The 17,497-nt window shown below is 52.2% G+C and overlaps 1 protein-coding gene across 2 annotated transcripts in view; it reads right to left on the bottom strand.

The window, feature by feature from the left end:
* Window positions 1-9,710: 9,710 nt before the first annotated feature.
* FGD2 (FYVE, RhoGEF and PH domain containing 2) overlaps window positions 9,711-17,497 on the bottom strand; it is a 26,504-nt gene continuing 18,717 nt past the window's right edge. For both annotated transcript variants that reach the window (XM_010848680.1, XM_010848679.1), the window contains exons 10-16: window positions 16,440-16,519; window positions 16,324-16,354; window positions 15,601-15,693; window positions 14,799-14,930; window positions 11,918-12,064; window positions 10,620-10,766; window positions 9,711-10,283 (exon numbers count right to left, since the gene is read on the bottom strand). In XM_010848680.1, coding sequence (XP_010846982.1) covers window positions 10,068-10,283; window positions 10,620-10,766; window positions 11,918-12,064; window positions 14,799-14,930; window positions 15,601-15,693; window positions 16,324-16,354; window positions 16,440-16,519 — 846 coding nt within the window. In that variant the 3' untranslated portion in view covers window positions 9,711-10,067. The remainder of the gene's footprint in view (window positions 10,284-10,619; window positions 10,767-11,917; window positions 12,065-14,798; window positions 14,931-15,600; window positions 15,694-16,323; window positions 16,355-16,439; window positions 16,520-17,497) is intronic.

The raw sequence follows: 17,497 nt of genomic DNA, 5'->3' as shown, positions 1-17,497 counted from the left end.
AAACCAAAACTGTGGGAGCAGATATCACCTGGGAGGGGACATAAGGGAGTTCTCCAGGGTGCTGGAAATATTCTGGTTCTTGACGTGAGTGGTGGCTATGTGGATGAACACCCACGAAAAGTTGTCAATCTGTACACTTAAAATCAATGCACTTTATTATGTTATACTTTCAAGAAAGCAATGAAAAATATATATATATTACAAATAATTTTTTACTTTGTGTTTTATCGGCAGGGCACACGACATGGCATGTAGGATCTTAGTTCTCCAACCAAGGGTCAAACCCACGCCCCTGGCAATGGGGGCACAGAGTCTTAACCACTGGACCACCAGGGAAGTCCCCAAAATAATTTTTTAAGAAGAAAAATAAAGCCAGACCAGGCAGGCTGCCAAAAAATAAAGTCAGACCTTGCCTTGCTCCACAAAAGTAAGTATGTTTCTGAAAATTTACTTAAGCCGGTTTCTATGAAGTGCAGCATAAATTCCAATCGGCTTCCGTGATAATGTCTGAGATGCGTTTGTGGACTTACTCTGGTGCTGGTCTTGATCTGAACATTGCAATCCTGCCGTGGTAAACTCCCCACCCTCTTGAGTCTGGGCTTGATGATTTTGAGAGAGGGAAAGGTGATGAGTCTCCCTGAAAGGCCTGAGAAACAGGAGCCCAGCAGAGAACAGAGGAAAAGGTTATTAACCAAACGCCTCTGGTTCTGGGCCCTGCACGCACTGGCACAACCAAAGCAGACAAAGACCTCTTCTGAGAGGCAGGAGAGAAAATAAAAACTGGAAAACAAAACCACGTATGAATAATCCACTCATACGCTCAGCATGTCAACTTTTTAAAAGTCCTTTGACACTCATTATTTCATTTGACCCCGAAACAGCTCTATGAATGGACAGAGCACATGTTGGTCACCCTGTTTTATGAAGGAGGAAGGAAGCCAAGGCACAGAGAGTGAAGTCACATGGAGGCAGCAGAGTCAGAACTCAAACCCGTGTTTTACAATTCTAAGTCCAATGTGATAACTGCCGCTTCCCAGAAAGGTCACAGAGCATCCGGAGTCAGTTCCGGCTTCCCCCACTTACGGGCAGTGTGATTTGGGGTGAACTGCTGAATCTGCACCTCCCTATTCCCATCTGTACAATGGAGCAGGTTTGCAGATTAAATGCACTGGCACCCTGAAAGCATATAATAAGTGTTCATTAAAATTTATCCCTTGTTTTTGTTTCCAGAGATAAAGAGAGACACAATTAAAGTGCCAAAAATGGCAAATAAGAGAATCACGGAGAGAAGAGGGTGAGGAGAAAAAAATCAGAGGCAGAAATGGCTTCAGAATGACAGTGACAAATGGCTCCAGCGTGTCAGTGACTCAGGCAGTAAGAACAGGAAGGGCGAGACCAGGTGGAGGCCGGGGTCAGGCCAGGAGCACCAGTAGCTAGGTGCCCTCACCTCTGCCTTGGCCTTCGACTTGCAGAAGCTCATTGTTTGCATAGGCTAAGGCCCGCTAGCAACTGGCCCAGGACAGAGCGCGAGGCCAGAGGAGAGAAGAGATGCCACCTTGAGGCTTGGGCAGGTGAGCAAGGTGGCTTCGTTCAGCTACTTCAGGATGCCAGACCCTGTGGACAGTGGTGTGCTGGCAAAAAGCAGCAACCAAATCTTTGTTGAGAGGTGAGGAGTAAGAGAGGGACTGATTTGCCAATTTCCATGGTGGGAACCCTCCCACCATGGCCGACTGCATGAAGAAGTGGGCCTTGGGGTCCGGTCATGGGGGAGGGACAGGCAGCCAGGAAGAAAAGGCAAAGGTGGGAGGCCACGGTCAGGGTGAGGGGACCTTGTCCTGGGCCCTAGGAGAGTCAGTGGAAGTGCCGCACAACCTTGCACACACCCATTACACCTCTCTGACCTCCACTCACCTCAGTGGAAGCGGAATCACACCTCTAAATGGCTAAATAAACCATGTTGGTGACCTGACAGCGCTGGTGAATCCAGGCCAGAAGGTATTTCTTGGGCACTTACTATGTGCTAAGTTCTGGGATACAGAGATGCATAAATGAGCGCTGAGAGGTAGCCAGGGCCCAGATCACAAAAGGCCTGGTGGACTGTAGTAGGGAGGCATCACATGGACTTCTAACCGTGATGCCACCTCTGGAGGGTTGGGACCAGGACCCTGGATTGGAGTTCAGGTGGGAAAGAATTCCTATGTCTGATGTTTGGAGCACGACCCCCAGGGCACTTCCCAGGTGGCACTAGTGATAAAGAATCCGCCTGCCAATGCTGGAGACGGAACACACGCAGGTTCGACCCCTGGGTTGGGACGATCCCCTGGGGGAGGAAACAGCAACCCACTCCAGTATTCTTGCTGGGAAAATCCCGGGGACAGAGGAGCATGGTGGGCTACAGTCCATGGGGTCGAAAAGAGTTGGACACAACTGAGTGACTAATACTAACACTGAAGGCAGAAGTAACTAGACTCGCTAATGGAACAAATTCTCCCAGGAGTGTAGCTACTGAGCAGGCATGTTTACTGAGCTGTGTCTGACTCTTTTTGACCCCATGAACTGCAGGCCGGTAGGCTCCTCTGTCCATGGGATTTTCCCAGCAAAAATACTGGAGTGGGTTGCCATTTCTTCCTCTAGGGGATCTTCCCGGCCCAGGGATCAAACCCATGTCTTGTGCATTGGCAGGTGGATTCTTTGCCGCCCTGCTACCTGGGAAGGCTCCACAAAGAGCATAGTTAATCACAACTCCCAGCTATTGAGCTCCTTCTGTGGACCAGGAGCTTTGCCTGCACCATCTTTGGTTTTCACACCAAACCTGCAAGGGGGCATTGCTCAACCTATTTACATAAATAATGGAAGCTCAGAGAGTGATGTGCCCAAAGTCCCACAGCAAACCCACCACAGAGCTGGGATCTGAGCCTTTTAGACCGTCATGGTGCCCTTCCCAACATACCAGCTGCCCCTAGGACTTTGGAAGGATTAGGATTCTGTCTGGCACATAATAGACACTTAAAATTATTATGTTTACAAAATATTAATTATTGCAGTCCCTTATTTCATTACATTTATAAACTTCCGCCAGCTTTATTGAAGTATAACTGACAACAAATTGTATAGATTAAGGATGTACAACATGATGTTTTTGATACATTTGTAAACTTAAAAAAAGAGTTGTAAATACTACACACTCACCAGAATGATTAAAATTATAAACAAGCAAAAACAAAAACCCTGACTGTGCCAAGAACTGGTGAAGATGTGAGCAATGGAAGTCTTGTTGTTGATGATGGGAGTGCAAAATGGTACAGCCACCCTGGAGGACAGCTTGGCAGTTTCTTTTTTCTTCTTTTTAATACTCCTTTTAAAAAATATATTTTTAAAACTAATTCATTTTTTGGCCGTGCTGGATCTTTGCTGCTATGTGTGGGCTTTCTCTAGCTGCGGCGTTTGCAGGCTCTTCTTCATTGCAGCGCGTGGGCTCCTTATTGCGGTGGCATCTCTTGCTGCCGTGCGCAGGCCCCAGGCACCCAGGCTGTAGTAGTCGCTGCTTAGCTGCTCTGCATGTGGAATCTTCCCAGAGCAGGGCTCCAACCTGGGTCCCCTGCCGTGGCTGGTGGATTCTTAATCGCTGGACCACAAGGGGAGTCCCAGCTTGGCAGTTTCTGAGAGTTAATCATACACTTACCGTATGACCCCGTGATCCAATTCTAGGTATTTACCCTAGAGAAATGAAAATGTATGGTCACAAAAAAAGAACATGAATGTTCATAGTTCATAGCAACACTATTCATAATTGCCCCAAATTGAAAATAACCCAACTTCCTTCAGCTGGTAAAGGTAAACAAACCATATATATCCACACGGGGGATTCTACTCAGCAGTGGAAGGGAACAAAGTCCTGGTCCATGAACATCGTGGGTGAGTCTCAGATGCCTGAGGCTGAGCAAAAGAAGCCAGACTCAAACGTCTCCATACTGCGTGACTCCATCTAGATGACTTTCTGGAAAAGACAAAACCATAGGTCAGGGGACGGAGCAGGGGTTGCCAGGGGCCAGGGGGTGAGGGGAGGGGCGCAGCCAGGGAACCTTCTCAGGGGGACAGAGTTGTTCTATGCCATTGTTTTAAAGGCCGTGTCGTGTGGCAAGAGTGATCTTAGTTCCCCGACCAGGGATCGAACCCACACTCCCTGCACTGGAAGTGTGGCATCTTAACCACTGAACTGTCAGGAAAGTCCCTACCCTATTAATAAGTCTTGATTGTGGTAATGGTTTTGTGACTGTACCTTTTGCCAAAACTCATAGAACTATTTTATACAGGGTGGGTTTTACTGTATGTAAATTACAGTTCAATATATCCTAACTCACATAGTGCCCTAGTAAGGCCACTTTCCACACACCCCACTCAGATTCACCATTGCTGGGAACACTTGGGGACCAGAATCAGGGCTCCCGAGCTCAGGAACCGGCCCTGCCCTTTCTGAAGGGACTCTTCATCAGAACCACTGATGAACTTTAAAATCTGATGTCACAGCCCATTCTGAATCAGGGGAGTCTCATTTAACAGCCTCGGGGTGCAGCCTGGGCACTGGGAGTTTTTCAAAAGCTTCCCAAGTGATTTAAATGACCTAGACACTGAGCTCCGTAAGAGTAGGGATTACAAGTTATTCAACTTTGTATTCCCAGATTCTCCATGAATATGTGCATTGCAGCACATAGAAGCAGACAGCGCAGTGTGACACGGTGAAAGCCTGTAATAAGCACGTGTGGCCACCACTGCTCTGAGTGTTGGATACATAGTCATTCAGCTGACTTCCCCGAGCTCCCCAGGGAGGTAGGATTCTGGTCACCCCGCTTTACCCAGCCCAGAGTAATGAAGTCTCACCCAAGACAACACAGCCAATAAGCGGCAGAGCTGTGTGGAGGCCTGGGCCCACTAACCAAGGGGCATACTGCCCCCCAGTGTTGGCTAGGAGGAGACTTTGAGTCTGAGTTCATTATTTACAGGCTGGGTGACCACGGACAAGTTACTGAGCCTTGACTGGTTTCCCTGTCCTCATCTGTAAAATGTGGACAGCTGAACTGATGCCAAAAGGCTGTTCCTGAATGAATGAAATGACGTGTGCCAAGGGCTCACTGTAGTGTAAATACTCAGCAAGTTGAGCAATAATGATTGTGAGAAGCAATGAGTGAATGAATGAGTGGATGCCGTTCCCAGGGCCCTGGAGTCAGCCCTGGGTACTGGAGGAAGGAGGGTTCCCCAGGAGGGAAGGCAGGGAGAGACAACATCTTCCATTGACTTGGGGCCCCCGAGGCCCCCCAGAGATGCCTCCGTCCTGGCCTCTGCCAGCCTTCCCTCCCCTTCCACCCTAGATCCTCTTCCACGATCAGGGCACATGGGTACTTTGAGCCAGCAGACTGCTAGGCAAGCCTCCAGCCTTTTAGAAGCAGGGAGCTTCAAGGTGAAAATTGGAATCCCTTAGAGTCATCCCTACCTGACGCAGCCCGTGAGCCTGGGACAAATAGGGTCGACGGGTGAGGGAAGCCAGAGTAAAGTCAGCCTGGGAAGGTCAGGGGCTCCCCCTGCGTCATAAGGGCCTCTCTGAGCTCTCAGGAGATGAGCCATGGTGTTCCTGGCTTTCTGGTGGGACCCAGCTCTCTTCTACTCCCTGGTCACTGCACATTTTCACATCTTCACACTCATTCACGGAATAATAAGCAACTCCATTCCGGCCGGGTACTTGCAGCTTGCACTTCCTAGTGGCTGCAGGGGCCAGTGGAGCACACAGCAGGGCACACAGCCTCTGGGTTCTGGCATTTCTGCCAAGTAACCCCAAGTGGTGGCAGATCAGGTACCCTCCCAGCGAGGAGGGCAGAGTGGGTGAGTCTTCTTTTGGGCCTTCCTTTATTTTCCCCTTAACACAGGAAAGTCACTTTTGTTCTTGTGATCATGGAATAATATCTCATGTTGAAAAAAAAAATTCAAACACCACAGATGCAGCTAAAGAAGACAGCAGAACGATCACCTGTAAAGGGCGTTGTGTACCCTCCAGTCGGGGCAGATGTAAAATATCTTCACCCAAGCAGGACCGGAACATTCCACAGCCAGTGATTTGGAAGTTGCCGCTTCCCCACTGTTATGTGACCACAAGCAAGTTCTACTCAACCACTGACGCTTCAGTTTCCTCATCTGTAAAATGAGGATTTGGATATAGTATCTACTTCTAATGTTATTAAGAATTAAGTGGGACTTCCCTAGTGGTACACTGGATAAGAATCTGCCTGCCATTGCATGGACCTTGGTTTTATCCCTGACCCAGGAAGATCCCACACCTGAGGAACAACTAAACCCGTGCACCACAACTATTGAGCCTGTGCTCTAGAGCCCGAGCCTCAGCTACCGAGCCCGTGTACCCTGGAGCCTTGCTCAGCACCAAGAGAAGCCACCTCATGCAATGAGAATCCCGAGCACCGGGACGAAGAATAGTCCTCACTTGCCAAAACTGGAGAAAGAACGCACACAGCAATGAAGACCCAGCAGAGCCAAAAAATAGTAATGATAATTTTTTAATTGGAGAAGGAAATGGCAACCCACTCCAGTATTCTTGCCTGGGAAATCCCATGGATAGAGGAACCTAGTGGGCTACAGTCCATGGGGTCACAAAGAGTCGGACACGACTGAGCGATTGACACCTTAACTTTCCTTTCACTTAATAAACTACTATTACCTTTGACATTTTTACAGCAAATATCTTCAAAGGCCTTTTATATACACATAAAACTACCTTCACAATAGAAGCTGCAGGACTTCCCTGGTGGCACAATGGACAGGAATCCGCCTGACAATGCAGGGGACACGGGTTTGATCCCTGGTCCGGGAAGATCCCTTATGCCGCGTGGCAACAAAGCCTGTGGGCTACAGGTACTGAGCCCACACCTAGAGCCCGTGCTCTGCAGGAGAAGCCACCGCAGTGAGAAGCCCGCACATCACAACCCAAGAGTACACCCCACCCTCTGCAACTAGAGAAAGTGTGTGCAGTGAAGACCCAGTGAAAGCAAGAAATAAATTTATTTTAAAAATCCAGATAAAAAATAAATAAATAATTTAAAAAAAAAGAATTAAGAGCAATAATCTCCACCAAGGCCTTAACTCAGTGCCTGACATACAGTGAGTGTTTTAAAATGTTAGAGCCTTCTGTAGCTATTGTCCACTTAACACCTCGAGGGCATCTTCCCAGGTGAGCTTGTTAAGATGGAAGCTTCTCACTGCAGAGCCTCACGGTTCTCCACTGTGTGGACACAGCACTTTGCCAGGAGTTCCCTCTCCATGGGCATGAGTTTATTTGCTGAGTCTCCTTTGGGTGGATATTTACATAGTTTCCCGTTTGGGGGACCACCATACACAACATGCATGAGTCTTGTCTCACTGATCTGCCTCCTTGGAGTAAATTCTCAGAATTGTCACTGCAGGTAAAAGGTGTGTGCAGTCAATGGCACCCCACTCCAGTACTCTTGCCTGGAAAATCCCATGGACGGAGGAGCCTGGTAGGCTGTAGTCCATGGGGTCGCTAAGAGTCGGACACGACTGAGTGACTTCCCTTTCACTTTTCACTTTCATGCATTGGAGAAGGAAATGGCAACCCATTCCAGTGTTTTTGCCTGGAGATTCCCAAGCACGGGGGAGCCTGGTGGCCTTCCGTCTATGGGGTCGCACAGAGTCAGACACAACTGAAGCGACTTAGCAGCAGCAGTCAGGACATCACGGTGCTAACACCTGGGGCTCAGTCCGTGGACCCCTTCCTTCTGTTTCACACACTCTTTAAATCCCATCTGTGGATGACCGCTCTCATGTTATACTCCCAGCTCAGACCCAGTGCCTGGGCTCAGATACCTGACCGCTGGCCGAGGCTGTGAGAGGTCACCTCAGCTGTAACTCGTGCACGTCCCAACCTGCCCCTCCCGAGGCCACCTCATCTCAGCTAGTGGCCACTCCACCCCAGCCCCCTGTTCTCAGGTCAGAGGCCATAGAGTCACCTCTGGTTCCCTCTCTCTCCCACCGTAGTCACTGTGTAGGGGGGTTTCCACTCTACCTTCAAAATGAACCCAGAATTCGATCCCTTCTCACCACTTTCACTGCTCCAACCCTAATATAAGCCACCTCCCCCTCACTGATACAGCTGTGACTGCCTCTCAGCTGCTTCTGCCTTCATCCCTTTCAGTCTGTTTCAGCAAAAGCAGCAGGACAGAGTCTGTTAAAACAAATCAGATTCCCCTCAAGACTCCTCATCTCATTCAGCCCTGCTCCCTGACCCCACCCTCAGTTTAGTGGTCTTCTGCCCTGATCTCCTTCCTGCCCACTCTGCTCCGGCCACACTGACCTCTTCGCTGTTCTTTGCACGCGCCAGGCAGGCTCCCACCGCAGGACCGTTGCACTTGCTGTTCCCTCTGCCTGGAATGCGCTCCCCGCTGCTACCTGTGTGCTGCTCTCCCTTTCTTCTTTCCTTGAGCTTGTTTTTCAGACACTGACTTCTTAGTGAAGCCCTCCTTGATTTTCCTTTAAACACGGACGCACACACATCCCAGTCCGCCCTGCTCCCTTTCTTACTCCTTTTGTTCTCCTACCAAATGACAAGGGGTTTCCTGAGACTTAAGGTTTTCAGTTTTAAAACTAGGCAAGTCTGGATGGTTTGTCACTCGTTACATCTAATATGTTCTACATTTTATTAATATGTACTTACTTTGTTGAATAAGAACATAAACTCCATGAAGGCAGAGATTTTGTCTCCTTCATTGCTGTACCCCTGGTATAGGAACTGCGTTTGGCTCAAAAAGATGTTCAACAAATCCTTGTTGAATGAAGGAATAAACTTACGGCCAGGCCAGGCTGGTCCCCAGAGAGATGGTGCCAAGTAGGTTTTCTTGGGCTTTAAAAAATACCCTAAAGGGGCTTCCCTGGTAGTCCAGGAGTTAAGATTCCATTCTTCCACAACAGGGGCTGTGAGTTTGAGTCCTGGTTGGGGAACTAAGATCCCACGTGCCGTGTGACTCAACCAAGAAAATTTAAAAATACCCTACAGAAGGGAGGGGGCCTCAGACTGCGGAGGGAGGCAGGAGCAAATCGCTGGGCAAAGATCTGTGACTTGTCTGCTTCACGTGTCAGGGCCCAGGCTGGGGCCCCTGGATGCGGGCTGCTGGTCACTGCCACCCCCTGGTGGTCTCTTATGAAAAAGCAGCCTAACCCACCCTCTAGAGGGCGGGAGATGCTCCCCTGACTTTCCCTCCAGCTCCTATTGCTGTCTCCCCCCTATTTTCTTCACTCTTTTCCCCCTTCTCTGCTCAGCCTACTGCTCTGCTACCTGATGGATGGAGCTTTCACCTTAGTGCACTGTGTTAAAACCTGGTTCCTACATCCAGCAGCTGGGGGGACCTTGAGCAATGACTAACCCTCTCTAAGAGTCAGTGTCCTCATCTGGAAAATGGGGATTATAAGTCCTGAGAGTAAAACAACAAGAACGGTACCTGCCTCAGTAGATGTTTGATATGCATTAGTATTATTACTCTCATGATGGGCACTTGGCAGTTCGCTTGCTTTCTCCTTTATCCAGGTAACCCAGGCTGCACGTCGGACTCATGGGGGAACTCCTAAAACATCCACATGCCTCCCCATCCCAGACCAGTCACATCAGAAATCTTTGGTGAAGGATACTGGCACTGGTATTTTTTGAATTTTTAACTTATTTTTATCTTTATTTTTCTGTCAGTTCATGCACAACCGGGACTGAGAATCACCTTGGTGACCAACATTCATGGGTTACTTGGGACTTTCCTAGTTTTGGAGCTGAAAATCCCCCGTCCCAGGAACCCCCTCGGCCCTAGGTAAGCCGAGATATGCTTATTCGCCCCCTCCCCAGAGGAACGGACCCATGTTTTCTGAATCTCAAATCCAGACACACGGGCTGAACACAGAAGACTGAAGAGGATTCTTTGAAAGCTCAGCTGGGGGTGGCGGGTCAGCCACAGCCTCAGCCCGTGGGCAGGCGTGGGGCTCTGCGGAGGAGGGGGGCTGCCAGTGGCTCAGTCCGACAGGTCCTTGTTATTGGGCCCCCCAGGGATCCAGCCGCTGGCCGCCCGCTCCATGGCCTTCACCCAGCGGCCCTTCAGCTCCTCGCTTTCCGCTTTGAAGGTGTAGAGCTGGCCTGACTGCTGCAGCTGGAAGACCCGGGGGTCCGCCTGGGGCCCAGCGGTCACCTGGTAGCCCAGCAGGGGGATGGAGGTGTGGGCCCGCATGTCCTGGGGTGGAAGGGAGGGAGGGGAGTTGTGGCCGCTGCCTCAGACAGCCCTTTGGAGGGTTCCAGCCACACGCCCGCCTCTTGCCCCCCCAAACACCCACGCAGTGGGGTGGGCTGGCAGGAGACGCCTCAAAGAAGACTGGTCATCCCCCTGAGGCAAAACCGTCACGGCTTGGAGTCTGGGCCCAGCTCTGAAAGCTGCTAACCCTGTGACTCGAGGGAACCAGGGCCTCACCGAGCCTCGGTCTCCTCATCTGACTCATGGGGCCAGCGGGACTCACCCCACCCCTCTGCCGACAGACACGCGTACCGCGAGGAGGGCAGGGAGCGGCGTTACCTGAGGGGCAGCATAGACGTAGAGCACGAGCGGGTCGTCCCGGGGGATGACACACCAGCCCCGGGGCCCGCTCTTGCCCCACTTGTCCCCCAGAAGCTGCAGAAAGCTGCATATCAGGCTCTGCTCGGACCCCGCCACGGCTCCTTTCTGAAACCAGAGAGAGGGACCGTCAGGGAGCACAGCTCCCACTACCCGATGTTGGCCATCAGAAAGCACTCTTTCTAAACCTCAACGGCAACCCCGCAAAAGGAGAGGCTATTTGTCCCTGAGGCCCTGAGAGGTCCCATCAGGGACTTGTAGTCACACAGCTGGCCAGTGGCAGAGCTGCACTCAAACCCCAGCCAGCCTGAGCTTGGGGCAGGGGCTGGGAGGGCGTATCCCCTGCAAGTCGCCCGCAGGGAGCAGAACGGGAGCCTGAAAAGGGTCGGAGACCATTCCTCTTTCCAGGAGCAGACTGTGGACCAGCAGCCAGGGAAGGTGTGGGCAGGGTCTGGGCCTAAAAGAATGGGGGAGGGTTGGAAAGTGGGCAGATGTGGTGGAAAGGATCAACTTGAACCTGGGAGCTGAGTTCAGGTAGAATAGGCTGGGATCTTCTCCCACCTCCCAAGGACAGTGGAATGTCAACCTGGCTTTAATGAGGGGTGGCGGGGGGGCTTGCAGAGGGCAGTGGTGGTACCCAGTGGCTGGGCCGGGTACCACTGAGTGTGTAGCACGAAGCTGAATACAGCTAGTGCCCCAGAGGTGGGAGCAGCCTGGGGAGCCCCAAAGGCAGCAGAAACTACCGTGGCACAGATCAGAGAGCTGGCGCCTAAGTCGCCGTGTGACCTTGGGTGAGTCACTTCTCTGGGTCTGGGTCTCCCTGGGATAGAACCAGCCAGTCCCTGAAGCCCCTTCCAACTAGAATGGAGTATCAGTCTGCCTCTTCCCTGCAGTGGGACCCTGAGCCTCAGTCTCCCCATCTGCAAAATGGAATCAGCGGCGCCAGCTCTCTTCACCTCCTGAGACTGCTGGGGCATGGGGACGTGAACAGGAGTGCTCCAGGGGGGTTGTGGGATCCCTAGATGGGGAGGCAGGGAAGGGGCAGGGAGCCCAGGTGACAGCCTGGAGCCAGAAGTTGCTTCCATTGGGTGACAGGCCCAGCTCTATTTGGTGGGGGTAGGGGATGTTAGCGGGGGTGTCCATGGGCAGAGAGAAGGGGGATGTGTGACGACGGCCGGCTAGCTCTTCAGTGCCAAGGACAGCACCAGCACTTGGGAGGCTCTGCATACGTTTGCCGAGCGGAGGCAGCTGACCCTCACCTCCAGGATGCCCCGTCTCTTGTCCTCCTTTTCCTCAGGGAGCACGTTTCCGGTGAGGAAAGTGTAGCAGTCCAGGCAGACTCGGTTGGGCCTGTTGGCATCGTACTTGAGCTCCGCCCGGTAGTCCGAGCACCTGGCACACACCACCTGGGAGTACAGGCAGGTGGGGCTTAGACACGGTTCCTGCCTTGGCCCGGAGCTGGGGACGTGAGAGCCACCAGGGACCAGAGGAAGAACAGGCTTCAGGAGAGAGGTGGAGACAGAGCGGGGCCTCCCCTGTCCTGACTGCCGCCTGTGGGGGTTGGTGCTCAGGCTCCAGGGCCCCCAGCTGGGGGGCTTGAGACGTGGGCCCCTCTGAAGGATCTTAGCCTCTCTCCCTGCACGGTCCCCTTTGTGGGGGCTTGACCGGTACTCACCCCTTGCATCTCATCTTTTCTCTGAATAATCTCTGTCTTTACTTCTGCCATCTCACCTGCCTTCCTGTGGCCCCAGCAAGGGACCAGCCTTGGGACTTTTACCCTCATTTTGCAATGAGGGGGCAGTGACTTGGTGAGGGCCACACCGCTCACGGGTAGCAGCCAGTCCTCCTCACTCGGAACGTGCCTTTACAGTCCTACGGTTGAGCGTTAAGTCATCCAGGTTTTGCAATCCACTCAATCTTAGAGTCAAGCACGTTCTGATACAGAAATGGTGGGCTGGCAGTTTTCACCAGGGAGACCTGCCATGTGTAGTCTGTGGAGGGGGGGGCCCGTCCCCCAGCCCACCACGGCTGCAAGAAGGCTGCAGCAGAGCAGGCTGGGGTGACCGGGTGAAAGAGGCATGAGAAAACCTGGGGAGAAACACAGGCACAGCAGGATGCAGCTTCCAGGAAGACTGGGGTGTCACAGTGAGTCCAGTAAGTGGGACTGGAAATGGGGGCAAGAGAGCGAGCCTAGGAGGAAGGGTAACTCATCAGGGAGCCAGCCTGTGTGCCCAGCGCAGCACGTGGCCTGGGAGGGACTGGTAGGCGAGGGCCTGGGCTTGCCCCACCCTCACCAGGATTCCCGTCTGGCAGGCGGGGAGGCAGAAACTGGGCACCCAACCACCGAAAGGATGACTCACAGAGTACAAAGGTTTGCACGGGCACGAGAAACCCCAGAATCGGGCCAAGGGTGTCTCACAAAGCCCTTACACACAGGGCTTCAGCCTTGGGAATATTTAACTTGAATTTTTTTTTTTTTGAGATTTAATTTTTTAAAACATTATTAGAAACTTTTTATTTTCTTCTCTCTCCTCTACCAACTTATTTTCAAAACTTTCAAACCTGAAGACAAGTTGAAAGAATAATAAAGTGATACCCCTACCACCAAATTCAGGGATTGTGAACATGTATTGCCACATATGATGTCTCCTTCTCTCCCTTTCTGTCTCTCTCCCTCGCTCTATATTTTTTTCTGAACCATTTAAGTTACAATCATCGTGTGTCTTGTTACTCTTAAATATGTAGCTTGTAGCTCCTAAGAACAAGGACATTCTTCTCCCTACCCACAATGTCATGATCACACTCAGGAAATTTAACATCAACACAGTCTTATTAACTATATATGCCTCATAAGCAAATATCACTCAATGGTCCCAACAATGACTTCTGTATCTGGTTCTGTCTTTTCCCAACCAGGATTCGATCAAGGATCATCTATTTCATTCAGTTCTCAGAATACTTTATTTCTTCCTCATACCCAGAAGGCAGGTACACAGGTGTCGCTCTATTGTTCTTTGGGCCTCTCTGTATTTCTTAACTATTGTAAATAGTTTTTTAGAAACGACTTACAAAGTTACAAGTGTGAGTGGACTCGACTCTTATTTACTGACGTGACTCACTGAGAAGGGAAGTTCATCCCCCAGAGCCTGTCTGTTTGGCTCTGGGATGGAACTCACATCTGAACACAGGTGTGTCCCAGTCCTGGAAATTTACTTTTGTCATTGCAGTTTAACACATTTTGGGGACACCTCCCTGACTGGCCCCAACCTGCCCAGCTGGTCTCCTCCTGTTTCCCCCCCGAGGTCATTAAAGACTGAGGTCATTAAAGGGCTCCCTGTGTTTGCGGAGTGAATGGAGAGGGTTGTAATGTCAACAGAGAACAGCTCAAGTGCAGCAGGTGCTTAAAAAGCAAAGCAAGATCTGCCTCTGATAACTGGGCCTGAGCCGATAAGACGGAGGAGTGGCCTGGTTCCTTCCTCCATCAGCTGGCGGCTGCTCCTCTGAGTGGTGCTGTCCCCGTGACAGAGGAAGGGGAAGAAAAGGAGGCCAAGGAGAGGGAAGGGGTGAGCCTTCCTTTGCTGAGGTCTCACTACCGCCCCGGTGTTATTGATTCCCATTGTACAGGTGAGGAAACAGGCCTGAAAGTGGCAGGCAGAGTTAGCCCCAGAATGAGCAGGTGCTGCAGTGAGCACTGAGGATCCATCAAGAAGAGGAGGGGATGTAGCTGAGGTCGGTCAAGAAGAGCAGACGGAGCGGGGGGGTGTGTAACAGGCCTGGGGCTGATGAGGAGGGGGGTTCAAGACCTTCAAGGGGCGAAGGGTCTGATACTAGAGGCTGTTCCCTGGTCCTGGGCCCTGGGGTCTTGGGAAATGGTGGTAAGGAAGCAGGGGAATGAATAGGGTTGGCTCTGGGGAATGTCTTGAGCTGGTGGCTTTAACCTGCCTGGGCTTCAGGTTGCATCTGCAGAAAGGGGATTAAGGGTTGGGGGAGACCTGCTTCACACGTGGACACCGTGAGGTCCGAACGAGGTAATGCACACATCTGGCTGGGTTAGCGCCCAGGGCTTCTGCACCAGCTGAAGCAGGCAGGGTGGGCAGGGCCCAGGCTGGCAGATGGGGGCCAGGGTGGTGGTGTACTCACGTAGCCGCAGGCCCGGCAGTGGTGGCGGCGGCGCGTCAGGGCGTTGAAGGGCTCCTGGCAGCGCATGCACATGGTCACCATCTTGTCCCGCACCCACTGGGGTGCCCGGAGGCCCAGCTCCATGGACTGCAGCTGTGGGGCAGCGGGGTAGGCACTTCAGGACTCCCCTGCCCTCTCCCCGAGGCCCTGGGCCCTCTGCCCACCAGCTTGTGGCAGAGAGTCTGCGGGCTGTGCTTCCCAGTGGCTCCCACATGAAGGGGACCGGACGGATAAAGACCACACTTGGGGGACGTCAATCTCTCCACATCCTGTGTTACAAGTGAGGAAACTGAGGCCCAGAGAGGTCAAGGGACTCAGCAAAGACACCCAGCAGGCCACAGTTCAGAGCTCAGAGCTGAAATAGTCACAGACACTCTCCGAAACTGCCACCCCACCTGCCTTCCACTTGCCCTTGGTCTAGCATTTTTCAGGCACTTTCAAAACCCCAGCCTGCACACACAGCCCCCCTCACCCCCCACAGCCAGTTATACTCATAGCCCTGAAATCCTTCCTGGGAGCAGCTGCACAAAGAGGCTCCCAAAGGACTTTTTTGCTAATGAGGGAGTCTTTGGCACTGAGTTTCTATGAGTAGGGTGATTCTGGGGTGTGGGGCTTCCCCTGATCCCTCCGAATCATTTGTGATGGGTGACATGCCCCGGCCCTCCAAGCTACCTAGATAGAGCCAAGAGAGGGAGTCATTTCTGTGTGAAGCTGGAGGCTCCGAGCGGGGTTGGGGGGCTAGAAATACAGAGCCTGCATTTACCTCCTGCTCCTGGGGGTCTCCCTCAGGGCTCTGGACTGCAGCCTTGAAGGTTTCATTCCGCTTCTCAATTTGGTCAATGGCGGCTTGGCAGGCCTGGTGCAGGGTGGGGGTCGGGGGTGCAGGGCAAAAGGAGGTGGTTGAGGGGGAGGCAGGAGGGGCTTGCTCATCTGTGAATCCATCTACACATTCAACAGTCACCGCTAAAAGCCTACTGGGTACCGGGCACAACATTCCAAGCGTACAGTGTCTGATTAAAGGCAGGAGAAACTATTTGGCCACCTGATGCGAAGAGCCAACTCTTGGAAAAGACCCTGATGCTGGGAAAGATTGAAGCCAGAAGGGGAAGAGGGCGACAGGAGGTGAGATGGTGGGATGGCATCACCGATTCAATGGACATGAACTTGGGCAAACTACAGAAGATAGTGAGGGACAGGGAGGCCTGGCGTGTAGCAGTCCATGGGGTTGCAAAGAGTCAGACACAACTGAGCAACTGAACATACAACAGATGTGAAAACTGAGGCTCAGAGATGATAAACGACTTGTCCCAGGCCATTCAGCGGCAAGATCTGAACCTGTCTGACACCTACAGAGCTGAGGAAGAGCAGGTGGGTGCATGTGTGCTCACATGTACACACACACACACACGCACACGCACACACACTCAGCACCCCTCCCTGCCCCACAGTCACAACCCTAGGGGCCCTGGAGCTTTTGTTCTGATACCTGCAACCAGGAGATCATTTCCTCCTGGGACCTGCTCAGAAAGAGAACACAGGTGTTGAGGGGAGCGGCCCCTCCCAGTTTTCCCGTCTCTCCCCACCCCGGCACCCCCTGCCTACCGGGCTCGCAGCTCCAGGGTTCGCTGCTTCCCGGACACCAGGAAGGAGTGGGGAAACTCTGCGTCAGTCAGCTCCCGCACCTGCTCGGAATGGGAGGGAGAGATGGCTCAGGCTCCCGCCTGCCCCCCCCGCAGGCTCTGTGGTGGGGAGGGAGGAGGATTGTGCCCCAGGGACAATTCAGACAGAGAGACAAGGATGGGGAGCTTGTTCAGTGGCTCCCCGTTCCGTCCAGCCCAGCAAAGGCGCCCTGAGCTGGCCTTGATCTACAGAGCAGACGGGACCTGGGGCTCCCGGAACTTCAGCAGATAAGCCTGCCCAGGGTGAGGTGCGGACTCCCAACAAAGGGGTCACCAAGATGGAAACTGGCTCACATGCTGGGTTTGGGGACACGGCTTTTCCTAGAGCAGACATAGAGCCTAGGATGAGACCCTCTGCCCCATACCGTGAATGAAGGAATTGATCAACCAACTCGACAGATCCGACAGATCCCCACCTCCTACCCTCCACCATCCTCATCCCAGAACTCCGCAGGTTCCGAGGCTGCTGTGAAGGCTGCCGGTCACAGAACGCTTCGCTGAGCACCCACATGTGTTCTCATTTAATGGGCACAACTGCTGAACCCACTGATCAGTTCTAACACTTAGCAGCCACCACGTGTCCCTGTGGGCACTGCCTGTCACCGGCCACAGTCCTCTGGCACAGCTGAGCCCGTGGTCATCTACCAGTTTACAGGGAATATGGGGGGACCGTGGGATACAGTGAATGACACCACTGGGGTGCGGTTAGCAAAATCCAGACTGAGAGCGACTCTGCCAGAGAAACGGTCTGATTTTCAATTAATAAATGAGAGAAAAGTAGGAGAGGGAAGTATGATAGATAAAAGGGCATGTAAGAAGCATATCAGAAATGATTCACACAGATGAGCTGTGAGAAGGCAACTGTGAGACAGCCAAGGAAAACCAAGGGATCTCACTGTTATTAAATAAGTATCATTAGTTTGTTAGATGTAATCATGGTATTGTTGGCATCTTTTAGGGCAAAAAAAAAAAAAAAAAAAA

The sequence above is a fragment of the Bison bison genome, unplaced genomic scaffold, assembly GCF_000754665.1.
Source record: "Bison bison bison isolate TAMUID 2011002044 unplaced genomic scaffold, Bison_UMD1.0 scf7180017864270, whole genome shotgun sequence".
NCBI lineage: Eukaryota > Metazoa > Chordata > Mammalia > Artiodactyla > Bovidae > Bison > Bison bison.
Note: the sequence above shows the minus strand (reverse complement) of the source record. Positions and strands in the feature narration are given on the sequence as shown.